Raw genomic sequence first — 27,204 nt, 5'->3', positions numbered from 1 at the left:
TAATAAAGGTTAAATCTCAAGTTGATTGAGATGGATAACCAAACATTCATTGTAAGGATGTGAAGACCTCTCCTCAACCGACTCTTTTAAAATCACGAGACTAACTACGATAGGGTAAAAGCGGACAATAACTATTAGTTTTGCTAGTCGTTGACTTGAGCTGTTACAAATGATATAGAGCTAGACACTAGGCGGTGTGGGTGTGCCAGTGAGTACGTTAGTCTCCAAGAAAGGATGAGAGTAAAACCGTGAGGATGACACTCATATGTAACAGGCCAAAACACCCAAACATAATGTTATGAATTTTTTTATGGGACATTTTAAATTTTTTAAAATTAATTATTAAAATGCATTTTTGACGAAAAAAAAAAAAAAAAAAAAAAAAAAAAAAAGAGGTTAAAAAACAATTTTTATTAATTTAGTTTTAATTATTTAGCCGACAATTAGCTTTCAGAAGCATCGGCGCCATTGCTTAAAACGCGGGGAATGAAATGAAACCCTGATAATCATGTTCACGGCGTTCGTCTCAGCCGTCGCGTTTTGCTTTGGATAGCTCAGGAAGTTCTGCTATCGCGATTTACTGCCGTCGAATATTTTCTATTGGACTACTGTTTTTATATATTCTCTGATTCTTTGTAATCTATAGAAGCTGATTTTAGCGACTGAACTACTTCAATTCGGTTCTACATCTATTAGTTCTAATTCGTCGCTGCGGAGCGGATACAGCCGGCGATTGCTGCGACTTTGACTATATACTTATTTTCAGTTACTGTTTATGTTCATCGATGGTGGTTGGGAGCAAACTCTTCAAAACGAAGTTATGCGTTCTTTACCAGAAAGGCCGCTGTTCTCGGCCAAGTTGCTCGTTCGCGCATGGAACCGCTGAACTCAGGCGATTTGCTGGTGCTCACGACGGTAATTTTCCCCTTATATCTTTAATCTTTCAATGTGTTCTCTAATTGTGAGATTTAGGTTGATGAAATGGAGGTTTATGGTAGTTAGAGGCTATATGTGTCTGCAAGTTTGGTTATATGTCGCTGATTTTACATTCAACGTTAACAGTGGTATAGGGGTGAGATGATGTTGTTGAGTTTAGTTGTTTGGGTATGAGTTTGATTCAAGGGATCTCTGTCTTTAACCACCGGGGAGAGGAATAGAGTAGTTTAGGACTAATGGTGCTTTTTTCTTCCGTTATGATCGTCTTGTTATAATTAATGTTGAGGGCTTGATTTGTAGCATTCTTTTTTTTTAATCCTATTAATGTCTGGCCTTCATATTCTTTCTTCTTTCTTTCTATTCCTGTTAAGTACCATTTTCTAATGTGTATGTTTTTTTTCTTAATTATACGGTTCATATTTCCCGATTAGAGGCGCTTCTTTAGACTAATAAGTAGGTTCTTTCAGTTAATGATCTGAAAGTATTCTGTCTGCTGTGTATGTATGGCTATACGAACACAATCTCCCTCATCTATGGCTCTATGGTTTGGGTATCTTGTTGCTTGCTATCTTCAATACTTTAATTGGTTCAGCACAAGTTTTCACATGAGACTCCACGCCTCTACCAATGGATATTTATTATAGAAGGAAGTTGAATGATTCCGAATAAAAATTTCTTCAAGTTGCTGGCCAATGAAGTGCTAGTAAAAAATAATCATCGGGATCAGAGTTTTTTCATTGGAATGGATATGGTGGATTTTTCTCTATAGAGCTGCCTGTTATATATTCCTGGAGATGTTTATGGCCCTTGTGGTGCATCAACTAAACCAGAAAGTACTTGTTGAAGAGTATAATTGTTTTCCCTAATTTATATATCTCCCACGGCTTTTGTTAATTATTCCATTATGGTTTTCTCGGTTATGCTACCGTTGTTCACGGGGCTTCATTTATCTTAGAAGAGGTTCTTTGTTGAAGAGTATAATTGTTTTCCCTAATTTATATATCTCCCACGGCTTTTGTTAATTATTCCGTTATGGTTTTCTCTGTTATGCCACCGTCGTTCACGGGGCTTCATTTCTCTTAGAAGAGGTTCTTCATTGGTTTATGCCTCCTGAGTATGCCAAATGTACATCTCGTTGGAGTGATGCAATTTTTATGGGAGTATTGCATGAAGAATTGAAATTGAATCGATATCATTGGAATGTACTTGTATCATTATGTGGAATCCCGGAGATATCTCCCATTTAGATAAAAGTTATGTGAACTTCTTGTTCATCGAGGACACAGGAGTTAATCCTTCGTTCTATTCTGAATATGAAGGTTATCTAAAGGGTTTTATCCCAGGCATGGATTTTTCTATATCTTTTCAATATTTCTATGGCCCTTTTGGAACTGGCATGGCGGCACTATTACTGTTCCTTATTTTGTTTCTCATCTTTTCCATGTAATGGTAAGATAATCCTTGTAAGGACTTCATTGCTTCATCAATTTTTTTAGAAAGAATATCTGGCGCTAACTAAACTTGTTAAAATAAAATTTCCCCATCTTTGCAGGTAGACGGGAATATAGAGGAAATGATTTAAGGCATAAGCTTGACAGCAGGCATTCTCCTTTGCAGGAAAGGGATTCCAGGGGACGACATGGACCTCGCGGTATTAAAGTCATGTTTTTCTTCGTGTGTGTGTGTGTGTGTCTCCTTCCCCCTCCCACAAGTAGTCTTTTCTCGATGTCACCTATGCTGCGATCCCTAACTTATATGATGCTTTCTTTTTACATTTTCTAATTAAGGAATGTAGGAAGCATGATTCTTAACATACAGATGCAATTATATTTTAAGAGAATATGTGGACTGCACAATTCTTTTACATGTACTAATAGCAAAGTTCCTTTCTGATTTCTCTCATGTGGAATTGGAATTGCAGATTATAGCTCATCCTGGTCACTTGAACGACAAAGGTAAATTGCGACAATCTTTCTTTTTAAAAAATTGTATTCTCATGTTATTTTATCACTGGAGGCCGTGCTGGCTCTCAATTTATGATCCCCATCTTATATGTTTATGTTGTAGCAGTGATACTTGATTGCCTTTTACTATTAGATTGATACTAAAGTGTGAAAGATAATAAGAAAATTGATCTGCAGTCAGATTATATTATCTAAGAATTCAAGTGAAGGAAAGTTAGGAATGGAACTTGTGATGGAAATATCTATTGAGGGATCAAATTTTATTTGAAGCCCTCACGAGGAATGTTTATGAGATTTTTCTCATGGGAAAATAGCCATGTATATTGACGACTTTCTTCTTACTTGAGTATTTCCAGTCCTTTTTTTCTTTTGTTTTGTTAAGAGAGTACTTCCAGTGCCTGATTCCATTATTTCCTGAGCCATGCTTGAACTTTACAATTTTTTTTACGTCTTGGTTTGAAGATCTTATGTGGCATATTAGTATGGCCTGATTTCATTCTTCTACACCCAAATATTTTTTTTTCATGAGTACTGGCACAAAAAATTGCTTCTTAGTAACTTTCTGGTGAATATCTTGAAATGGTACACATTCTTGTCTCAGTGATCGTAAAAGAAGGAAAAAAGAATATGGGGATTCCCGTAATGATTATTCTGGGAATTTGAGGATTTCAGATAGGAGTGAAGAACGAGATAGAGAAGGGAAAATCTCATCTGCTTCTAGAGACACTCTTGAGGGGCAGGTAAACAAAACGATGGTTTCTAACTTTTATCTTCTATTTAAGAAACAGTTACGCTCTGGAAATCTTGTTTGATCATCTTTGAATCACACAGTTAAACAAGATGCAGGCAGATATTGAGATGGCTGAGCACCACAAACACCAAGCTGAGGTAAGTATTGTCTCTTTATTTTCTGATTCCTGCCTCTAATTCTGTGCAGGCAATAATCAATAGGCAATACATATTTCCTTTTCTCTATCCATGCAATAGGCAATACAATCTAAAACTCTTATTAAAAATTTCCTTTATGATAGTATTTTCCCAAATGTATTCTTTGGAGTGGGTTGAGATGTTTGGTCCCTTGTTAGGTTCTATGTTTCTATCTAGGCTTCAGTGATGTGACCTTTTTGTAATTACCCTCTAGGTCTTATTTTACTGGATTGGAGTCCGTCCTTGTAGTTTGGCTCCCTTGTGTGGGCTTTATTTTTGTATTTCTTGTATTCTTTTATTTTTTCCTCAATGAAAATTCTTTTATTCCTAAAAAAAAGAAAAGAAAAGGTCCACTCATTTTTAGTGAAGTTTTAAGCTTCAGTTTTTGTTTTTATTGGACAACAAATTGGCATGAGAGCAAATTAGTCGGCATTGGATCCAAAACTTAGGCAAGAGTAGCTGAAGTTTATGAGACGGTGAAAGGGCGGAAGATGATTTAGCATCAATGAAGTCAGTGAAGAGCCATTAGTCTGACCGCTAAACCTTTTTTTTATTTTATTTTATTTTTTTGTAACAAGAAACAGAACTTTTAATTGATTGAATGAGAAGATTAATGCTCATAAGACGTGAACTCCAAAAGTTTTCATTGTACTTAGCTTTTGGTGGACTAATGCTCAAGAGCCCAAAAGCTAACTACAAAAAAGGCTCCAATTTGTAAGGACAAATCCAAGACCATAATTCCAAAAAGGTCAAGTGACTGATACCCACAAGGAAGCATTAAACCTCACAAGCTCCTGAACCTCCCCACTCGACTTCTCTTCGTCTCTTAAGAATTCTATTAGGAGAATGCAAGAACACCTTCTAACGCCAAAAGAACTCATCAACCAACCCCACATGAAGTTAGCAAACTGGCCCTCTCACAGTAAATGAGACCAATGCTCTTCATTCCTCCTACAGAGAAGGCACCATTGCAGATACAACATTGAGGTAGAGTGACTTTAGATGTGATTTTGAGTGTTAACTTCCCAAGTAAAACTTGGAACGCTAAAAAGTTCACCTTCTTAGGAATATTAACCTTCAAGAAAGAAGCAAAAATAGAAGCCTCAGGAGCAGTTATCTAGGCAAGTGAGAAAGACAAAGAATGAAAAAAGGAATGACTAGAGAAAGCACCTAAAAGGATTGGGGTTTAGACCCTAGTATCTCTCCTCCCCAAAATAATAACCTATTCTCAAAGGGTATAAAGAAGGCCACCTCATCAATTGCTTCCATACTAATTAGAGAATGATAAAACCCTAAGGAGATCTAACAAGAGAGATTATGAGAAGACAACACTAATGCCATTGAATGCGATCTCTTATTCAAAAGGAAATAGAGACGAGGAAAAAGGATGCACAAAGATCCTTTAAAAAAAAAAAACTCTTGAAGCTTTCTCACATTGCATTGACTTTTGTAAATTACAAAAGGGATGCATCATCCATGATTTTTACAAAAAGTCCTTCCCAATTTACAAAGAGGGAGGTACGACTATAGGAAGCAAAGATATTAGACAATTTATACCAAGATATAATGTGGTAAACAATATTGTTGAAGAGTTTTGTATAAGTTTGTGTCTTTTCTGTGAATACTCTTTGATTTACTTCTTTCCACATATTCCAAAAGAAACCAATGATGAAGTTTTTCCATAGTATGGTTTTTGTATTCTTGAAGGGGTGATACGTTAAGGCCATATCCAATAAATTGTTTACCTTCCTAGGAAAAGTGAGATGTCATCTGAAGATATTAAGAATTTTTGTCAAAAAATTTTGAGCTTATGCATAAATAAATGCATTTGTTATTCGTTTTGTTTCTTACCTAATAGGCACCAATTTGGAAATAGAGTCATGTTTTTAAAGATTTTCACTTGTAATAATGGCTTTATGCGCTATTTCCCAAAGGAAATACTTTCTAACTTTTTAAGATGATTTCCTTTCCATATTATTTTTGCTAGCCCAAGATTTATTGCTTCTACTTTTTTCTGTCATCAAAGATTTTGTAGACTAGACTTCGTCAGTGATGGGAAGTCATGTCAATGAGTCTGCTTCATTAGACAATACAACGGGGGCAAGCTTGAGGCTTAATTTGGCTCATTTTGTAGTGTCGTTATCCTTTAGGTTTCTACCAAACTTCAGGTCCCAAAAATGGTTGACATTATTCCATGTTTCTTTCATCATTCCATGTGGTGGTTAGTGTTGATACCAGCTTATCGCTTTGGTTGGCCTGTAGGTGACTGAGTGAGCTTGTTGGTCAGTTATGGGGTTGAAATAATCAGCTTAGGGTCGGGGATTTGTGGGGTAAGTAGGGTATGGGAACAGTTTTGACTGAACTAAGCATCTTGAATGCATAATAAATATTTGTATTTTCCTCTTTCACAGTAGTGTAGATTCATTCCTAACGGAGATTATTTTAATGTCTACTAGTTGAAAACTTTGCAACCTGGTTGACCCAAAATTTGCCACTAGAGTGCGTAGTGGTCACTTAATTCTTATCATATGGTTGGAACTGGAACTCCCTTAACTGGGAAGGCACTTTTATGCTGTTTTAAGTGTCATATGCTATTGATTGATATTTTGACTGAGCAATATTTTCAAGATAATGTATATTTCATTTGCTCAGTGAAATGATCTTATAAATATATATTGAAAATATTAGCAAATTGTACTTCCATCTTTGAAGGTCTATCTGGATGAGAGGATCCAAGAAGTGGATAGTTTAACTTCTAGAATTCAGGAGCTAGAATCCCAATTATATAAAGAGAGGGAGGATTCTAGAAGGTACTCATAATCGTCTTTTAAGTACACGTTAACATGTTTCCTGCTGAAAGTGGACACCTACCTCTTATTCCTATTTTTCTTGGATCTTTAATATTCAGGATCAAATCAAAAATCAAGAAATTTGTCAAAGCACATAATCGTTACTCAAGGATACAAGATGAACTGAAGCGGCAAGTATACTTGTCCAATTCTTTTGGTTGCACTTTCTAATGCTTATGACTTTCTGAAAATTATGATCTTTTCTGAACTTGTAGCTCGCAAGCCCGACTTCAACAGTTGGGGGATCAGCTGGGGTCGGATGTTAATAAAATTGGTGCCAATGAAGAAGACTCGAGCATTAATATTGTGAGCGATGGAGAGGACCCTGGTTTTCATGCAGTTAGCCCTCTTCATGACCTGCAAAAAGACAATTCTGCAAGCAAGAAGAAGCATGTTGTTCAAGATATTGCGGAAAACTCAAAACGAGGTGCCTTTTGAGAACTAACTTCATATTGATGTGTCATTTTAAAAAAAAAATCTTTTATTTGGTTTGGAATCTCTTAATATGCCTTCAGCCTTCGTGGGCTGTGATAATTTGCAATTATGATGTTTTTCGTCTTGGACCTTTCTTTCTTTCATACTTGGAATAAAATTTGTGCATGCTACATTAGCTGATTTAAACAAAGGAAGTAAAGAGGCAGTGGGCAGATTGAGAAGGTTCTCTCGGTGGAATGCCCATCCTTCTCAATCGGTATATAGCAAAATTGAGGCGGTTGGCAATGAAGTCAATGATTTGATACCTACAGCAAATGAAAGCAAGCAGAAAAGAGGAAGGACATCTACCACTGTTTCTTCTGCGGATAAGGTGACTTTGATATTTTTATATTCAATTTTATTTGTTTGTACAATGTACAACCTGCTGTGCGTTTGAGGTTTGGATGTCTGATTTGTTATCGACATATGGAACACGATGCATATAGGTTATGGCAAGCATGAAGTGTGCTACTTTCTATCTATATAATTCGTCCTTTCATAGTTCTTGTTGTTGTCAGGACCTAGGATAACATTCTCCCTCTGTCTTGCAAGATCAATATGAAGCTTTCCTTATATGCTTTGCAAATTACATCGTTAAATTCTTTTTACGTCTATGCACTCAATTTCTCAACTCAAATCTGCGCAGGTTAGGGGTCTGGAATCAGGTGTTGTTGTGCCATTAACCAGCATGGCTGCCCATGCAGTTGATGAAGAAGTTGATATTGAATTGGAAATCAACAACAAAGTGAACGAAACGAGGGAAAATACTAAGGAAGCTTCGTTCGGTAGCCTGCCCTTTCCGCCCCCCCCTCCACCTCCAATCCGTGAAATTAACCATTCAAGGGTTAGAAAGTTCTCTGAATTTCACAACTTTCACTTTTTTAGTTTAATCCCAATATATGGTACAATTGGAACTTTTCTACTTTGTTTCTTCTGTTTCTTCTATAAGTTTGAACCTAGAAAGGTAGATGTGAGATCCCACATCGATTAGAAAAGGGAATTAGTGCCAGCGAGGACGTTGGGCCTTGAAGGGAGGTGGATTGTAAGATCTCACATTGATTGGGGAGGAGAACGAAATAGGGTGTGGAAACCTCTTCCTATTAGGCACATTTTAAAAACCTTGAGGGAAAGCCCCGCTAGGGGTGGGCTTGAGCTGATACTGTAGAAAGTCACAGAGTGTTATTCAATGGTTTTGTTTCTTCAACAAAGAATAAAAACTATTGTCACCTCTTGTAGCATCTAACATAATATTTGACTTGCAGTATGAAAGTGAAGATCAAAATGTAGATGTGGTGACGCTCGATGACGAAAGGGCACGCTTGGACAATGCCTAACATTGAATCCTGTTGTAGAGATTAAATGACTTCTTAGTAAAGTAATTAGTTTCATAGAGTTGCGCGCAGGTTGGGGTTTTATACTTTCTTGTTTAATACACTTGTAATTTTCGAGTTTGTGATTTAGCATATCAGATACCGATGACCTCTCCATTCTATTTTTTTCTTGGTAGATTTTGGTTGCTATTTTTGAATTATCATGACGAAGATATTCTCTCCGAACTAGTACAAGCATTTCAATGCACTAATTTACTTTGTGATTCATCACAAATCTCAATTCTCTTTCAAGCAATTCAATGCAGTATTTGTATAATTCTAAATTGAATTATGGAAACCGTGGGAGGGGTTTTGAAAATCTAAGAGATCATATTTAGAACATGAAAAATAAATTGGTGAATATGAAGTCAAAACTAAAGAGCTAAAAAGGGGTGAAGGGGCAGTAGAACAAGGTTTCTCAAAACTAAAGAGCTAAAGGTTAGTACAACTTGGTGTGATGGACTAGGCAAAACCTTGGGGGATAACACAGTAATTGGGTGGGTTCGAAAAACAGAGCCTAAGATTTCCTAAAGATGGGGGAGAGCATCTGCATCTAATTGCTGCTATCCATATGCCTATGCACTTATTTTTCCCATGGAGGGTTGGGAGTAACACAGTCACTTGTTAAAGAGATGCACTTACAGGATGAAACAAAGAACCGAGCATTGCCTGAAATGTAGATCATTTGCAGGAAGTAATGCACATAAAATCGAAGACGAAGAACTCCATTGAAAGAAAGAAATATTCTACATATATTTCTGCTGCTCTGTGTCATGTGCATTGAAAGAACTGCTCCAGTGATGCCGAGGTAAAAACATTGGAGGCTGTCCGGTCAGGCTTAACTTCAGTTATGTGAAGCTGACACTTGATGTATCTCTGTGGTATAAAAACAAACTTAGCAGACTGGTCTGAAAAAATATTGAAAATTTTGTTCATGTCTGATCACCCTTCATAATCTAGCCACGGTAAAATTTAATGGAAATATACCGCAAGTTGAGAAACAATTTCAGGATCCGAGTCAATATGCCAATCAGGTTCTAGTTGCCGAACGAAAGACCTCCGCCCACTTCCTGTGCTACAGAAGAGAACCTAAACACAGCAGGTGGTACAAAATTTAAGATGAAATTAGTTAACAAAGGAAGCAAAAAGCAGCTGAAATTATATGAAGTGATGATATCGAGATGACATGTCAAGAATATAAAAAGTTCAGCTAGCTTCTCTCTGGCATTTCACAGGTCTTAAAATACAGAGGTAGGCCGCGTGAGACGGGGTGGGATCCCAAAAGTGTTAAGAAACGTAATAAGAAAAAGAGGTAATTGACAGAATGATGTCAAATGCCCATATCATTGCAGCAACCGAGAAACAAGAAAATAAATAACTGAAAAACGCTAAGATTCATTTTAACAATCTTAAAAGAAAAAGAAAAAAAAGAATTCAAGTCCAGGTACTGAAACTATGAAGAATACAAGAAGGATAGGCAATAGAATCCGACTGAGCAAAATTAAACAAAGAAAGTTCATGTATGGGGGGTCAACCTTATCCTTGATCATGTCACCTGATGTGAAAACACCAGCATCTTCCAGAGCCACAATAACCTTTCTCTGCAAAAGATATTTTTTTCAGTATTAAAATTATTGATGCGATGAGAAATGAAGATACTGCAAAAAAATGCATATAAATCCTGGATGTTTAGTGAATAAGGTAGAATGCAGCTCCAGGATTACCATAAATAAAATAATCCATACGTGGACTTTGGTATTTGAAATTTAAAAAGATTCAAAACTAACATAACTGAAGTCGAATATAAAAGCCCTCTCAAGGTGTTCGTTGCACTGAAAATGAGATCAAACGCATGCTATGTTTGGAAATAATCGCAGTAAAAGCCAAGTATCAGAAAGCATAATATTTTTGTATTGAAATAAAATTTTAACGCTTCAGGTTAGCTTTCCAATATATTTAGATGCTAAACGATCTTTTTTTTATTTGTTGTTCAAGTCTGTGCGTGGTTTGACTGTAAAGCACAGAGAGAGAGAGAGAGAGAGAAAGCACAATCTTCTCTGCCAATAATTGTAAGCGAGAAAACATTTTACAGCGTTCACTAACATTTTAAAAGTTCATCCTGATAAATTAAAATCTCACCTCGCTTTCCTCATCAAGAACTCTTTCCATCAAATAGAGATCACAATGTTTTGTGATCTCTAAAAGCACATCCACGACAGAGGACCTCACAGTTGCTTGATTCTGCCAGTAACATTACAAAACATCAAACCCAACCAAGTTTCGTTCTCAAATATCATTTCATTCCCAAATACACTGATAGGAAAAATACCACAACTTGCAGCTCTTCTGAACTGTTTTCCACCAAAATGATTCCAAGTAGACGGCAAGTTACCTGAAATAACAAGAAATTGGATCAGAACTTGCCATTTTAACATATGTTTTATATGCTTGTACAAGATGAATGCCAACTTCAACAGGTAGGCTTTTGAGCACGTAGAATGATAAATGTTAAATAGCAAGGTTAAGCTTACTTGTGATGAATGGTCAATGGGATTAAAATGTTATCCATTTTTAATGAAATAACTCATTGCAAGACATAAACATATCGAGGCTACTGATATGTTTGATTACCTTTCTTCCGCCACCTAGCTTCTGTCTAACAATTTGCTCCAAAGTTGGCTGAGGTAAAACCAAACACTCATTGTAAATTAAGTAATTAATAAGTAAAAAATAGTATAAAAAAAAAAAAAAAAAAGCATGTTTAGTGTCTGAAAAAGTTCATTTCAGTTCCTATGCTTTGATAAAGCAACATTATAATACTTGAGGTATGAAATGGTTCAATTAGGTTTATGAAATCACTATTACATTAATGACGCTAATAGAATTTGATTGGAGAAGTTAAATGATTAACTGACTTAAATGATGTGGTTCTGGAATTGTTGACCCAAGTGTATACACATAGGAAAGAGAGAAACAGAGAGAATGATAATGAGAACATTCTATGCTGTTTGTTTTATGAGTGAGCTAGAGTATCGTAATGATTTGTTGTTGCAGGAGGTTTTTAAGGGTGTTTATGTGAGTAGAGGATGTAGGTTTTTGCTATCTGTTTGTAAGACTTCTTGAGAGTATTTTGGAGAGATGGAAGCCCTTGAATCTCCCTTTGCTTCGCCAAAATCATTCAGAAACAGATCAGGTTTTATCACAAGCATGCATGCATAAATACATACATGCACACACACACACACAAATATATATATACACAAACACACACACACTTGCCACATTGGAATTGACTAGATATGCAAAGCCACATTATCATATAATTTTCCCAATAAGTTTTTTGCTAATATCAGTAATGGAATAATGATTCTAGGAACCTATTTGAACTATGTCCTAAATCTCATGAGTTAATCTATATGAAACTGAAGGATGAAAGTGAACATTTTAAACTATAAGCACATATGTTTACGAATTGTATGTCAGGCAAAGAAAACCCGCCACTTACCTTCAATGGCCGGTAAAATTCATTGTCAACAGTTTGTGCACCTGAATCCTCTGATGGAGAACAAGTTGCAGAAGTAGTCAATTGTGAATTTGAATCGGTGCCAATGTCAGAGTTGCCTGCTGCAGAAGTTTGCCTTTTCCGTTGCCTTCTGTGATGTTCACTAGGTGGTTTTAACATTTTCCATGAGAAGATTACAGCAAGAGCAAAGCCCGCAATAGCACCAAGAGACCGCAGATTCTGCAACAAATTAGAACATGAGACATTAAATTGTCATCTTAGGTATAGAATACCTGTTACACCTGCCATAAGATCACAGATAACTCCCCAAGTCTATCAAAAAGAGGAATTTATAATTTTTTCCAATGTTACTAGTCAAACCATCAATAAGGGAAGGCAAAATTTGACACAACTATATGAAGAGATTATTAATTCCCCAAGTCTTATCACCGAACTGTTTACACCCCTACTATTAGTGACATAATTTGTTTTCAGATCTCCTGAAAACCATCTACTCAGCGGTCAAAAAGGGAAGGCAACAAAGGAACTCTAGGTCTCAACCCCCCTCAAGCATTGAACTTCCCTCTTGATTTCCCATTAAAAATGACTAGGAAGATAATAAAAAAGGCATCCTCTGATCACATTCCAAATTTGGAACCGAGACCTTCTCCTTGAGAACGGTAATCACAAATTATGATCAAACAAATGATACCCATTTTTAAGGTTAAGTTAAAAGACTGAGCCCTTCTTTTTACTTGTCACTCATCTTCGCGTATGTTGACAATGAGGATGGGATCCAAATTGTCTGCTCCTACAAACACAGATATTTAATAGTGATTCGAGGATGATTTGATTATAATCCCTCTTCCAAGACTTTTTCCACGCCCTTTTGAGGTAAAACAATCCAGTCCAGGAGTTTTGTTTGTGCCTAGGAACTGTATCGCCTTTCCTACCTCTTCTTCGGTGAAAGTAACCTCAAAGGAGGCTACTGGCTGTGGATCAATTGGTTTCCAGTCAAGATTGTGGGAAGATTCGATGAAGGTGTTGACCTTTGTGTATAACATGTAAAAGGACACAAATTCTAATACAATTTCATCCTTGTTTACCAAACTTTTTCCTTGTGTTGATAGAATTACCATGATGGTACTCTTTCGTTTCTTTGAAACCATGATACGATGGAAAAATTTGGAGTTTATGTCACCCTCCTCTAGCCACCATTTCTTACATTTTTTTCTCCAAGATTGCTCTTCCTTCGCTACCAACAAGATAAGTTTTACCTTCATGAGATTTGTGTTGGACTAAAGTGATGGAGCCAGTTTCCTCCCTATGATCAAGTAGAGAAATTTTAATAAGGAGTTGGTTTGTTTTTGTGGAGATACAATTGAAAACCTCCTTGTTCCATTTCTTTAAGACTTCTTTTAGCTTTTTAAGTTCATTGATGAAACTGTGGCTATCCATGGAGTGGCGTGTTCTTCCACCGGTATTCTACCATTAGCAAAATTCAAAGTGGTTCAACTACATATTCTCGAAGCGAAAGGGCAAGGGTCCCCATTTATAACATCCCATGGAAAGTACAATGGGAGAATGATAAAGAAGTAAATGTATTCAACCCTTGAACACCAGCATTACCAAGTTTTCCAAAGAGATTTTTTGTAGCAAAATTTTTTTCGATGAGTGTCAAGGTGAGTGGAAATCTATTGTTTGACTAGGAATAGAGACCATTATTGAGGGGAAGGTCAATGAGTTCAACTTCTCTTATGAAGTTGTTGAAGTGTCTCATGCCTCTAGTGAATTTTCCGTTAGATTTTTTATGTGCCCACCGAGAGATATTGAAGTTGCCAAACAATAACCAGTTTTCTGTGCAAAGGCAATATAGATCTTGTAATTCCTAGCAGAAGAGAGGCCTTTCCTGATATCTACAGGGTCCACAGGTCCGTCAGCCAATGTAATGTGTGGTTAGGGTGTAAAAACCTTTGGTGACTCCAAGATAATTAGAGTTGGGTTATTCCACTTTACTAAGATCCCTCCCGATGTTTCTGAGGCATCCAAAGATGTCCAACCAATATGCCATGCACTCCAAAGGGATTTAACCATCTTGAAAAACGACCATAATGGGATTGTATTTGAGGAGGAAGGTCTTGATGAGGGTTCTCTTTTGTCAGTCTCCCAAACCTTTAAGATTTCAAGAGATAATAATTATAAAAGGTATTGACCACCCGATTCTGACTTACTAGATTTCTTATAATTGGTGTTCGAAAGGAGGCCAACAATCTCTCTTGACCATTTTCTCTATTTCTTGGTTGTGTTGGGCTTCTTGTTCCTCGATAGAATAGCCATGTTCTTGTAGCCATTGTGCTAGGATTTGAATGGTCAGTACAAGTGTGAGTTTTTCCGATACCGGGGTGACTTCTTCTTCATCTATATCATTATGCTTTTCTTGAAGAAAAGTGTCAAGCTCTATATTCGCAAGGATAATCTCTAGTGGTGGGAGGGAGAGATCAAAAATACCCATAAAAGGGGATTGGGGGAGGGGGCGCTGTGGAGAGGGAGAGAGTACTAGATGCATATTCGTCATTGGATTCTTCGTGAGAGCCGACAATAGAGAATTTTGTTACTGGGACGAGGAAGGTTTTTTGGTTCTTTATGTGATGACATGTATTTTTGGTGATGTTGTCACAACTTGTGGATCAGGGATAATAAGTGGTATAATAGATGGGATTGTGGAGGTTGGCGAAAAGTGAGGTGGGGGACTTGTGGTCTTTGGTTTATGTGGGGAGGTGGGCTTTTATATGTGAAGGTAGGTTGATCGAGTGGGAAAGCTATGGGTCCACGAGGCATGGCAAATGGAGAGGGTGCGAGAGCTGGGCTTGGCTGAGGGGTTGAGCTATTTTTGTAGGGGTGGGCTTGGACAGTTAGGGGCAATCTGTGGTGGATAGGGGTGATATTAACCTTTTCAGGGCTTTGGGGTATGACCACTACCTCTATGATATGTAGGTTAGGGACTGTTGAGTCATAATGTACTTGAGAAATCCTTTTTGGTGATGTGCCTAGGTGGTTTGACCAAGGGTATGGTCCAAAGATGCCTCTTGATGTTTTTGATAACCTCAATATCCACAACTATGCAGATTCCTTTCAATGATGCATCATCCTCGACTATGCAGATTCCTTTCAACGATGCTCTGATGCCATGGAAACCCATAACATCAAAAACAAATCTCCATTGAAGCAAGGGTCTATATTGACCATAAGGGAGAGTCTTTGATGATGATGTTACAAAGACTTCGATTGGTATGAAACCCTGAGTTTTTCTTTATTCAGATGGTGGGTTCCATTAGGCTCATATGCAATAATGTCTTTTTGGCACTCTCAACAAAACCTCCTCATGCATCTCCTATGTGCTTCAAAGTTTCAATATCTCAACAATTGAGCGGGAGATTTTTTTTAATCATCCACTATATGAAGGAATCATTGGGTTGCTCAAGTGTTACTTATCTGACCATAGTTCTAATTTCACCCGATAGTTTTCCATTTTTTGTCAATCTTAAGCAATTAGACGGGGATCTTTTTCTTTCCAAGAGAAGAGAATCAGTTGAAAGTTTTTCTTCAGTGAATCTCGTTTAAACTTTTTACACTTTCTTCAAGTGAGATATGATCCTAGTTTAGACCCTTAGAATTGAGCTTTTTTCTACCATTTTTTCTGTAGTGTATGTAGAGCCTTTGGAAAAAGAAATTAAGAAATTCATCCCTGGTCATTAATTAAACTTCTCTCATCACTGGTCAGTGCATCCAACATCCACAATTAAGCTGTTCCTCCAACTGGCCATATTTTATGGACAAAGGCAGAGTTGTCATCTCCATCCTGGAGATATTTTCGTTTAGACCTCTGAAGCCATAAAACTTCTTCATGTTGAATCCTTAGTGTAGTCAATGTTCGTATTTGAAATTCCACTTTCATCCAGCACGTCCAAGACAAGAATTTGCGTCTAAAAGATTGGATTTTAAGGGAACACAATGCCTAAAGAAAACTGTCTTGCTATCAATTTTATCAATGACGGACTATTATATAAAAAAAAAAAACAGACCATCGTCGAGCATCCAGTCTAAGATTACTGCTCACAAACAAGACAATCTTGTCCAATTAGTATATAGCCATAGCTCACGATACCGGACAATTTCAAACACTCATCAGACACCAGTCATAGTTTACCACAGTGAAGACGAGAGAAGCAACAATTTGGTAAAGAAAACAATCTTACCGAACACATTACAGCATTAACATATCAAATAAGAGAGCCAAGACGCTTTATGTACCAATCATGCAAAATTATCATGTCAAACATTCCACAAAACTTCCGGACCGGTTAATACAAAAACTAGAACGAGTAGCAGAATTTGAAAACACAATTCCCAAGATTCTACCGCAAAATTCGACGAAAACGAATAGACGAAAGGAATAGGAAACAAACTCGGCTTTGAAACAATATCGAGAATAAACTGGATAGCTTGACGCTTAGATTACTCCCAAACCGCTTGATCAGCCGGACGAGCGCCTCTTTTGAAGAAAATTCCGCCATGATAGAGCCCTAACACACTGTAACAGCCTTTATAATTTTCCGATAATTCGATAAATATCAGAGAATCGCATCCCTCCGCCGCCGATGCTCGCTGGATTGTTACGGCCGAGAGAGAATTTGCTTCCCCCTTCGTGGCTCGTGCAACGATGAAACCTTCAACCGGCTTCATTACTTATCTTATTACCCGAAATTTCCCGGGTTTTTATTTATTTATTATTATTATTATTTTTAATTTTATTTCGAGGCCAATGCCAAATGGTTACTTATCCACACATTTTTAATTCTTTTTTTTTAATAAATTTTTGATATCTTATATATTTAAATTGTCACAAGTAAAATGTGAGACTAAACTCAACGAGAGCTTTCGTTCATTATTTTGCTACAGTTTGGTCGTGTGAGATCTCTCATCTGTTGGAGAGGAAAAAAAACATTTTTTATAACAATGCGGAAACCTCTCCCTTGCATATGTGTTTTAAAACCGTGAGGCTGATGACGATATGTAGCAGGCTAAAGCCGAAAATATTTGTTACTGGTGGGCTTAGGCTGTTACAGGGCGAGTTTTTTTTACTCGAAACTTCTCTTTTCAAAGTCGATTACTTTCCATAATTCTTGTATCTAATTCGTAATCAAACATTCCACCGTTTTAGTAAAAGAATCAAATTGAATCACGGACGAGAGAGAAAGAACGAATTTTGAACATTAGCTGAAATTTTATGAAAATGTGCGTGTGATTAGTATGAACAGAGCAAGCTCTTTGCTATAAGCACTTTATGGTGTTAGAGCCTATGTGGGTGTGAATAGAGAACTTTCAGCTATCCTTTAGTTGTGAAATGGGCTAGAGCAGTCAATAAACACGAGAGTTGCTCCTTCCTGTGTTATGACAACATTATGGATCTATTAAGGACACGAACAATCCAAGTAGTGTAGTTTTCTAAGATGATAGTTTCCATAATGATACAATAAAAGTTTAGAGTCGGAGCTCTTATGACATACACAAGGGCCAGTGAACAGTTAACTCGACTATCTTGAATTAGAAAGAGCTTGATAGGGCTTCGTGATGATTATGCTCCATGGTGTCTACCAATTAAAACGAACAAATCCAAAGATGCTCCAGACTAGAAAACTATGGACCATCTAATCTAGACTCCTAAGTTGAGTCTAGGAGGACTAGTAGAACTGGAATACTAGTCCAAGGAAGCCTATAACTCGGATACGCAACATTTATGTCCAATCATGATTAAAGAATTGGTAGATATACATAAGCGTTAAAAAACGACTCAAGAACCTAAAAGTGATCTAAGACGAGACAAGAACGACTAAATCGAACTTAGATTTCTTTAATTCAGTGTAGCTCTATTTAGCCGAAGAATCCAACTGAAAGGTCGTTGGATAGTTAGCTTTGGTCGGTCGGAAGTTGTTGGCACATCCCATCAAGTTTGGTATTGTTCTTTGCTCACAAAGTGGTTGTTTTGCTTTTTCTTCAACAAGTCTTCACCCTTTTCTTCCTCTATCTACTTTCTTTCCCAAAATTCTTCTTTTTAAGCCAAACAAGTATCTACTTTGAGGTGCACGGATTACTATATTATCGGTGCTAAGTAGCCAAATGGAAAAGGGTATCAATCTGATTAAATCTACACTGATCTCGTACAAAGTAAAGAGATATGTTTGTTGATAAAGAAAAGGTACGAGAATAGTGATTGAATTGATGATAAAGTAGAATCTAAATCGATAATTTTTTATACCAATGTGTACATAGTTTTGTTGTGAGATTCTATATCGGTTGGAAAGGGGAATGAAACATTCCTTATAAGAGTATAGAAATTTCTCCTTAATAGACGTATTTCAAAATCGTGGAGCTGACGGCAATACCTAACGGACTAAAGTGGATAATATCTACTAGTGGTGGTCTCGGACTATTACAAATGGTATCAGAGCCAGACACAGGGAGGTGTGCTAGCGAGAACGCTAGGCCTCCAAATGGGGTGGATTGGAGAGAAGAACGGAGCATTCCTTATAATGGTGTGGAAACCTCTCTCTAGTAGACATCCTTTCAAATCGTGAGACTGACGGCTATACATAACCGGCTAAAGAATTTATAAACTGTAATAATATTTTAAAAACAAAAATATAATATAATTTCTATCCACATCATTTTCAAATTTTAATATTACTAAGAAACATAATCTTCCTAAATATAAAAGAGAGGTCACTACAGTACTATATCGGACAGAGCAGAGTGGAATTGATTCACCGGGAAAAAGAGATTCGAGTCCCCGTGTGTCGTTAATAGAATATGCGGAAACCGCTCATTAAGGAAGGGACTAAGACTGCTTTATCATCTCCTAGAAGGCAAAAAGGCTAGAATACCAAAAGAAGAAGAAGCTGAAAAGCTTTTAGTGGAGATTCGGCATTCGGCGTATCGGGAGCTAAGAAAACTCCCTTGGACGGGGGAAGTGAATGACGAGACCGGCTGAAAGACGAGCGAAAAACGATGAATTTGCCTTCAAAGCTTCTACCACTCGTCCCTCGTCTGCTCGTCGAGTGCGTCCCTGGCTCTTGCTCGTCTCTAGTAGCCGATCGAGTTTCTTCGTCCCTCTCCCGCTTATTGATTAGGGAGAGTCACTCAAGTCCCTTGGCACTCGTTCCTCTTTTCTTTTACGAAAATCCCGGGGTTTATGCGTTTTTCGGAAACTGAAATGGTTGAGACGCGACTCGAAGGTCTCATCCACTGCTTTCTCTTTCTCCTAGATCACCAAATCTTTCTCCATTCTCTAGTCTTCTTTTCCAGAAAAGGTATCACTCTTTTTCCAAGGATGGATAATCTGGTGGAATCGAGATTCTACAACCGAAACTACTGGTAGTCTTGAGGGGACTCCTCCTATAATAGTTAGCAGTACTGAACAAGCGAGTCATCGGTCCGGAGAAAGAAAAGAAACTCGTTTAACTCGCTAGGCCTTCGGAACAAAGAAAGGTGATTCTGTTCATGCTTCAGACGATCTGGCAGGACTTGTTGGGATAGGTCAAATTCCTCTAGTGTAAGGAATATGCCAACTCCAATCATGATTTTCTCTTCACTTAAACATTTTTATATCATTTGAAGTCGATCGTGGTGGATGAAGCAGAAGCGAGAATGTCGGCTTGAGTAAGGAAAACATTAGTGAGAATTCAATGCCACAAAAACCTAAGGGTTCCTACACAAGGTTCGTCCATGAAGGGTGAGTCGGGGCCTAAGACCAGGCTGAAAGGCGGAGTTCCAGTACTACCCCTTGTTGGTCCCGAGAGACAGAGGAGGCTAGATTAACCGAAAGATGGTTATTGGTTCAAGGACGCAAGGTTTGCAAGTTAATAATAATAATAATAATAATAACAACAACGAAGCTGAAATCTGGAAACGAAGAGACCAAAGAAACAGGCAACGAGTTACCAAATTGTCCTCAAAATCACGTGGATGACAGGGATAATTTCGGTAATTCCTCTCCACCAAGCTTCTCACAATACTAGGAAGCAGGATCTCCATTTCCATGGAAGTTCCCAACAGATATCTCTGCGAATGGCTCTGGCACGGGCTGCACAGAAGGCACCGCACGTGCCGCTGCGCTAAGAAATTAGCGCCATGAACCGACTTGTCGCACTTTCCGCACAGATACGCTTCGTCGGCTTGGCAGTACATCGACGCCCTCGAACCGCAGAGCTCGCACGCCACTGGCTCGCCTCCCCCGCCCACCGCCGTCTTCTTGTCGGTTCTCCGCCGCTGCTCGACGGCGAGTTGGGGAGGTTCTTCTTGCTCTACTCCTTTGCACATCAGAAAAGCTTGATCGTCAAGGCAAGGCTTTGAGCGTAATGAATTGTTTATATATCGAAAGGCTTCAGAAAAGGACAAAGAAGGAAATTAAAAAAAAATATATTATTTATTTATTTATTTATAGATATTAAATTACAAGTTGCCCAATTCCGAACAAAATACAGTTCTCGATTTCATGGTTTAATGGAAGAATGGTTCTTTTTAAAACTAAAATATAATATTTATTCATTGGATTTTTCAGATATTTGTGGTTAAATTACTAATTTAGCCCCTGATTTTTAAAAATAAATTAAATCATTATAATTTAGACTCTATAATTTTAAAATATTTTTTACTATAAAAGAAACTAAATAGAGAAGTTTGAAAATTGAATTTGAAATTAAATGGAAATTTTAGAATTAAATTCGAAATATACCTTAAAATTAGTTTATTGTTATTTTGAAGTATATTTTGAATTATGTGACAAAATAATAATAATTTTACGTGCTTACTAGAAATTTAATCAAAATGATTATAAAAATCAATTTCTTTTTTAATAATATTAAAAATATATAGACTAAAGTTAAATATATATCGAATTAAAATAAAATATTTTAATTCAACTAGATATTTTAAAATTGAATAATTTAATAATAAAACAAATAATTTTTTTTAGGTGTTTAATATTCGAAATTTGTATGGCCAAAAATGAAAGGTTTTTGCAAAAAGAGGCTTTTTGGGGTCAATTTGCAAATATCCAAATATGTGGGGCCCACTGACTTTTATTTATTTATTTATGGATAGGATAAGAAGAGGCGGAAAATATGTTTTGGCCACGTTACTCACCCTCCTCCATTAATTAATTATATTATTTTTTATGGTAGAGTCACGTGACATGCTGGTGACGTGTTCATATTCAAATGTACAATATTGGTGGGCCTAGTCCACGTATTATGTACACGTAACTCATAATCGTTTTTTAAAAATATATTTAAATTTTGGTGAATATTTAAGAAATATTTATATATATTTTTTTTTTTGTCAAATATTCTAATAATTTTTCTATGGTAATATGGAGTTTTGAAAAGAATAAACATAATTTTTAGAGTTTTTTTAATTTTATTTTTATAATACCATTAAACTTAAAAATTTTAATTTTAAATTTTATTTCTAATAGATTTTTAAACTTTGTCTAATAAATTTTTAAAATTTCAATTTTATTTTTAGATGTATTTTAAAATGTTGAATAGGTTGGTTAATTTTGATTTTATTTCGTATTTAAAGATTAAATGATGTATTAAAATAAAAAAATTAAAATTGTGAATTTTAAATAATATATTATTCTAAAAATACTATTCTTTTAAAATTTTCTTTATTACCCTTAATTTATTTTATAGAAAAAAAAAACCCTTTGATTATAATTGTGACAACAATTAAGTCAAAGTCAACAATTTCATTATAAAAGAAAAAGTAAAAAATTTCGGCTCCATTATTGACCCACTACACCAATAATTTTTTCTTTTTCTTTTTCTAAATGTGTGATTTTTTTTTTTGTTTGATTATTAAATTTAAAACAAAAATAAAAATAAAACTAAAAAAATTACCTCCCAAATTAGTTAAAAATTATTTTTAAGAGGAGTTAACGAATAAATTTGAATGGTTTCTGTTCAACCAATTTTAGTTTACAAAACCATTAGCGAACCACGACTAATCAATAATTGAAATAAGTTCATAATCCAACTCAAATAGTTCAAGTTGGGTTAAGTTAGATCCATTTTTCGAGTTATCAAATTTTTTAATTAGATATTATCGTAAGAATTCTCCACCACCAATTGTGTCGTCTGAAAAAGAAAATTCAACGATTCCTTTATATATATATATGAACAACAAAACCCATTCCATTTAAGCTCATCTTTGACCAAAGCGATGAAGCCTTCAAAATCAACCATTTTCCTCTTTGCTCTCATTCTCCTCTCCCCATCGGCCTTCGGCGAAGACATTGTAACTGACAGTGCGTTTCTGAATCATATTTGCATAAGTTTTGACAACTACACAGCCAACAGCTCCTACGCTTCCAATTTGAACCAAGCCTTCGCCCAATTAGCCTCCAAAGCCCCTCCTTCCGGCTACGCCCAAGCCTCCATTGGCAAAGACCCACAAACCCAAGTCAATGGGCTCGGTCTCTGCCGCGGCGACGTGTCGCCTGCTGATTGCAAGAATTGCATTGTCACGGGCACCGACGAGCTCAAAGTTCGATGCCCGCTAAGCAAAGGAGCTGCGATATGGTTCGATTATTGTCAGTTGAAGTACTCGAACGCCCAATTCTTTGGGAGGATTGATAATAGGAACAAGTTCTCTTTGGTGAATGTTCAAAGTGTGGAGAGTAATGTGACGGTGTTTAATGAAGAAGTTATGGGTTTGCTGTCGGATTTGGTTCAGAAAGTTGGAGGAACTCCTAAGCTTTATGTGGTTGGAGACAGGGAAATTGAGGCGTTTAAGAAAAGGTTGTATGGTTTGGTTCAATGTTCGAGGGATTTGTCTGTTGCTGCTTGTAAGAAGTGTCTTAGTGATGCTGTTGGGGAGCTTTCGAGGTGTTGTGATGGTAGAATTGGTGGAAGAGTTGTTGGAGGGAGCTGTAATTTTAGATATGAACTTTATCCTATTGTTGATGAGCAGAAATAAATGGTGTATTTTGAAAGAATTAAAGTTACTATATAGTTTGTAACGTTGTATTGAAATGACGACGAGAGTTATTAGTTCGAAAGTCGTTTGGTTTAAGCTATATTTTATGTACTCGGCATGACTGTTTCTCTTATATGTCTAACACAGGTGTAGAAAAGGAAGTTGAATTGATGAACAAGTGAATCGAGGTTAACGCTTGCAATAAGTAATGTCATTTTTGTACAAAATCAAACATTTGTGAGAATCTAATGCCGTGAAAACTTGAGGGTGAGTCAGGGCCTAAGATCAGGTCGAAAGGCATAGTCGATGGACAACAAGTGAATATTCATGTACTATCCTTTGTTGGTCCTGAGGGACGGAGGATGCCGAGATTCCTCAAAGAATCCAATTGTAGAACCCTTGCGTATGGCAATGTGTGGTCATGCCACCGCCTCCAAGTCAGGTCAAATTCGAGAAGGCCATGGAGGACGATTCATCACAAAGACCGGTGTTTTATCGTTGGATATAGATAAAAAAATATATATTTGTTACCTAAATATTGTATACATAAACAAAATACTCTTACCATTTTCTCTCTTGTACATCCAACCATGTGGTAGTTTTATCGAATAATTTTTTTAAACAAGTGGGATGTTAGTAATGGAAGCAGGTGGAGACAATTAATTAAAACGAGACCTTTACGTCACCCAATTGCCTTAACCTCGATATGCTTCTGGCTTGGGATCAGACACGTATCGGTTGGCTATTGGGCTATATTGGAAAGTCGTATGATTCGACTCATAACTTTAGTTTTTGAATGATATCTATATACTGTGGTGATTACATTCAACCATTTTTTTTTATTAATACAAAAATTAAGAATACTGATATTTTTTAATTTTCTTCTAGAAGGTTGACTCATCTCGATTTGAACTTGATTGGCATCAACACTAACACAACTAAAAAAATTATAGAGGTCTTATTAATTCATGAAAATGATACCTATTCGACATTACCAGGGACATCAATTATTAAAGGCAACAATTTCAACTCCATTATTTGACTATACACACTCGTTGACCTTAATCAAGTCAACAGTGGTGACAGTTCACCTACCCATTACGAGAACTGCATCACCACAACTAGATAAGTGATCCAACAATGACGTACTCGTAAAAAAGGAGATATGATTTTTGTCACTTGAAATATTCCAATACCAAACAAATAATCCTAAGTGGTTTAATGGGCTAAGTCAATAATCAACATGAATAACATCTACACTTCCAACTTATAACTACTTGACCAATAGTGTCCCATCCTCTAGCTTCGACCTTAGCTCGACAAGGGCGAAGGTTGACAAAACCAAGTTAATGGCCTAGTTCTATGTCGCACGGACATCTCACCACTGGACAAGAGATCCAACATCGGTTTGGTTACAAGAAAGACTCCAACATATGGTACGATTTGGGCCTCTTGAAATAGTTCCATGCCAAATTATGTGGGAAGAACCAAAATGGAGGGTTTAGATTCTACTTGAGGACGTCCAAGAGGTGGATGATCCAACGTCGTTTATAAACCAAGTAAAGAACTTACTTAATGATGCCATTGTTGAGCTTCCATATTGGTGTGCAAATGGAGCTGAAGTTGGAGGAAGAGTGGTCGGTGGGAGTTGTAACTTTTTTGTCGAAGTTTGATCAACTTTGATCCCACACACCACGATTCCCACGTGATTGTCTTCTATCATTCTAACGGTTGAACTAATAAAGAAATTTACTGCTCTCTATTGCAAAAGCCCGTAGGAATTTGGTCACTAGTCTCTTGTCACTGATTGTAATAGTCAAAACCTCCTGCTAATCGATATTGTCTTTTTTGGACTTTTCTTTCCAGACTTTTCCTCAAAGTTTTAAAACACGTCCGTTAAGGGAGGGTTATGCACCCTTTTAAGGAATGCTTCATTTTCCTCACCAACCGACGTGACATCTAACAATCCACCCCCTTGGAGCCCAGCATCCTTGCTGTCATACCGACCAATATTTACCTCTCATACTATTTGTAAAAACCTAAACCCATCGCTAGCAGACATGTTTTAACACCTTGAGAGAAAACTCGAAAGGGAAAGCCCAAATATAACAATATCTTACCCTCCCATATGAAATCTAACACTAGTTTAGAAATTTCAAACCTTATTATTGTGCACAGTTGGCAGAGTACCTCCCCCACACATGTACCCTCCAAATTTAGCCTCTGTCATTTAGCTGGTAGGGCATATACCTTATAAGCTTTGGTCAATGACTATCAAAACGTCTTTGTGGCCACCTATTGCACAGGGTTAGACAAACATTTTCGGTTTGTATTCAACTTTAAGACCACAGAAATTGATTAAAAAGGCGTCAACAAAGTCAAATATAATTTAACCAATTAAAATATACACTGTCAATCAAGATAATTGAAACTACATTAAATTTACCAGATAAAATATATAGTTTCCATCTGTAATTCGTCTACCCGTATGATCTAAAAAGAAAGTTTTGTTGTACCAAAGACATCAAATTTGTCTGAAAATCATTCAGACATTGCAGAGAGAGAGAACCCATTAAGCTTTTCAGTTGGACCATTGAAACTCATCAACTAAACATCTCAACTCAATTTCTTAGAACTGGTTATAGGTTCGAATCTCACCTTTTTTGTTTTATGGCTGAAGAGAAATTTGGCCAAACAAATAACAGCGATGATATCATTGGGAGTAGTGTAAACACTGTAGACGACAATGATCAATGATGAGCTGTGAAACTGATGCACTAAAAAAGGGAACGGAAAAGAGAACAAAATATCACCGCTGATTCCTCTGCTTTTCTGAGAAAATTCAGTAAAATGGAACTGAAAGTCCGTCGAAACTTGGACTCGAAATCTATAACGATTTACATATCACTCCCATTCTCTACAAACCCATCTAAGAATTCAGGGGAAAAAAAATCAGGAAAGCTATAAATGAGCTAAATCAATTAATAAATCTATCTCAGAACTTCTTAGTGGTCTTAGGAATCGAGGATCGCAGCTGAGCTTCCATTGGATCCGGACTCACCGATGTTGTACTGGGCGGAGTTAACGGCGCCGCCGCTGCGGTTTCTGGAGGAGGCGGAGATTGGGATTGCGGGGGCGGTGGTGGTAAGGGAGTTGGGATGGTAGCAGGCGGAGGTGGAGAAGCAACGTCAGGCGGAGGCGGAGAAGCCGGAAATGGATTTTGGGGTGGTGGGTTAGGATTGGAATCCGGTGGTTTTGGTGGGTTCTGCGGCTGATTGGAGGCGGCGCTGCCGGAAGGGACGGAATTGGGGTTGGGGAAGGCGGTTGGAGGAGAAAAACAGGAATCTCTGAGGCACTTGTGGGGTTTTTGGAGGCTGTGGCGGAAGACTCCAAAGGCTAGAACAAGGCCAAGAACCACCAAAATGGTGACAATGAAGATGAAGATCTTTGTAGCTTTACCCACATAACACATTTTTTATTTCCAGACTTCAAAAGCTCAGATTTCAAAAAAAACACAGAGATCGTTGCTTCAGTAGAAAAAGATTTGAGATTTGGCTCCTTTTCGTCTTTTTCTCATGGCGGTTGAAGAAGATGAGCAAGATGAAGAGAGAGAGAGAGAGAGAGAGAGAGAGGAACTGGACTGGGCTTTTTACTGAGTTGTAACTTGGAATGGGATCGGATCCACATGAAGACCATACCCATAAGGTGAAGTGGGACACCAATGATGTAAGGTAAAATCCTGTGGAATTGGACTTCGAGAAAGCTCCATTTAGACTTTATAGGTAAAAAATGAAAAGGGATTTTGTTTGTTATTGCACCACCGCCCACCATGGAGTCATTTGTACGCTCGAGCCCACCATGTACAAATATTGTTTAGATATTGTTCTTTTCGGCCCGTGAGAGATTTTCATAACCCTTAAAAAAAAAAAATGTTTCTTTTGCACCCCTTTTTAGGCTCAGTGTCCTTGCTGGCACACACCTCATTCAGGGGCTCAGAGTCCTTGTTAGCACACCGCTCGTTGTCCACCCCCTTCAGGAGCTCAATGTCTTTGTTGGCAAACCACCCAGTGTCCACCCCTTTGAGGGGCTCATCGTCCTCCCTGGTACACCGCCCCGTGTTTGACTTTGATACCATATGTAACGGT

At 37.2% G+C, this 27,204-nt stretch overlaps 5 protein-coding genes across 9 annotated transcripts; 2 read left to right on the top strand and 3 right to left on the bottom strand.

Annotated features, from left to right (window-relative positions):
* The first annotated feature begins 448 nt into the window (after positions 1–448).
* LOC111486025 (zinc finger CCCH domain-containing protein 13-like) lies at positions 449–8,702 on the top strand. 5 transcript variants are annotated; one of them, XM_023133021.1, is made up of 12 exons: positions 847–915; positions 2,256–2,385; positions 2,489–2,587; positions 2,858–2,891; positions 3,502–3,640; positions 3,732–3,788; positions 6,540–6,637; positions 6,736–6,807; positions 6,892–7,103; positions 7,288–7,481; positions 7,797–7,994; positions 8,413–8,702. In XM_023133021.1, exons 2-12 carry the CDS (start codon positions 2,313–2,315, stop codon positions 8,482–8,484), a joined length of 1,248 nt encoding a protein of 415 aa, XP_022988789.1. In that variant the 5' UTR covers positions 847–915; positions 2,256–2,312; the 3' UTR covers positions 8,485–8,702. The 5 variants fall into 5 exon arrangements, with proteins under 5 accessions (XP_022988790.1, XP_022988786.1, XP_022988789.1 ...); XM_023133020.1 differs by lacking the exon at positions 847–915 and adding an exon at positions 1,445–1,896 and having other exon boundaries at positions 2,025–2,385; XM_023133022.1 differs by lacking the exon at positions 2,256–2,385 and having other exon boundaries at positions 449–915; positions 7,423–7,481.
* A 134-nt stretch (positions 8,703–8,836) lies between these two features.
* Positions 8,837–16,761, bottom strand: LOC111486105 (peroxisome biogenesis protein 22-like). The gene is made up of 8 exons (XM_023133116.1): positions 16,489–16,761; positions 12,026–12,262; positions 11,152–11,199; positions 10,850–10,912; positions 10,660–10,761; positions 10,056–10,121; positions 9,508–9,609; positions 8,837–9,396 (listed from the first exon to the last, which is right to left on the bottom strand). The coding sequence occupies exons 1-8, from the start codon at positions 16,594–16,596 to the stop codon at positions 9,292–9,294; spliced, it is 831 nt and encodes a 276-aa protein (XP_022988884.1). The 5' UTR covers positions 16,597–16,761; the 3' UTR covers positions 8,837–9,291.
* Positions 16,762–18,931: 2,170 nt separating this feature from the next.
* Positions 18,932–20,398, bottom strand: LOC111486560 (B-box domain protein 30-like). The gene is made up of 2 exons (XM_023133735.1): positions 20,021–20,398; positions 18,932–19,066 (listed from the first exon to the last, which is right to left on the bottom strand). The coding sequence occupies exons 1-2, from the start codon at positions 20,396–20,398 to the stop codon at positions 18,932–18,934; spliced, it is 513 nt and encodes a 170-aa protein (XP_022989503.1).
* A 1,895-nt stretch (positions 20,399–22,293) lies between these two features.
* On the top strand, positions 22,294–23,281 carry LOC111486124 (cysteine-rich repeat secretory protein 38-like). Its single transcript, XM_023133144.1, has one exon. It carries the CDS (start codon positions 22,304–22,306, stop codon positions 23,057–23,059), a length of 756 nt encoding a protein of 251 aa, XP_022988912.1. The 5' UTR covers positions 22,294–22,303; the 3' UTR covers positions 23,060–23,281.
* A 2,773-nt stretch (positions 23,282–26,054) lies between these two features.
* On the bottom strand, positions 26,055–26,531 carry LOC111486559 (sulfated surface glycoprotein 185-like). The gene has a single exon (XM_023133734.1). The coding sequence runs from the start codon at positions 26,529–26,531 to the stop codon at positions 26,055–26,057; it is 477 nt and encodes a 158-aa protein (XP_022989502.1).
* Between the last annotated feature and the right edge of the window lie 673 nt (positions 26,532–27,204).

Source organism: Cucurbita maxima, unplaced genomic scaffold, assembly GCF_002738345.1.
Source record: "Cucurbita maxima cultivar Rimu unplaced genomic scaffold, Cmax_1.0 Cma_Scf00011, whole genome shotgun sequence".
Taxonomy (NCBI): domain Eukaryota; kingdom Viridiplantae; phylum Streptophyta; class Magnoliopsida; order Cucurbitales; family Cucurbitaceae; genus Cucurbita; species Cucurbita maxima.
Note: the sequence above shows the minus strand (reverse complement) of the source record. Positions and strands in the feature narration are given on the sequence as shown.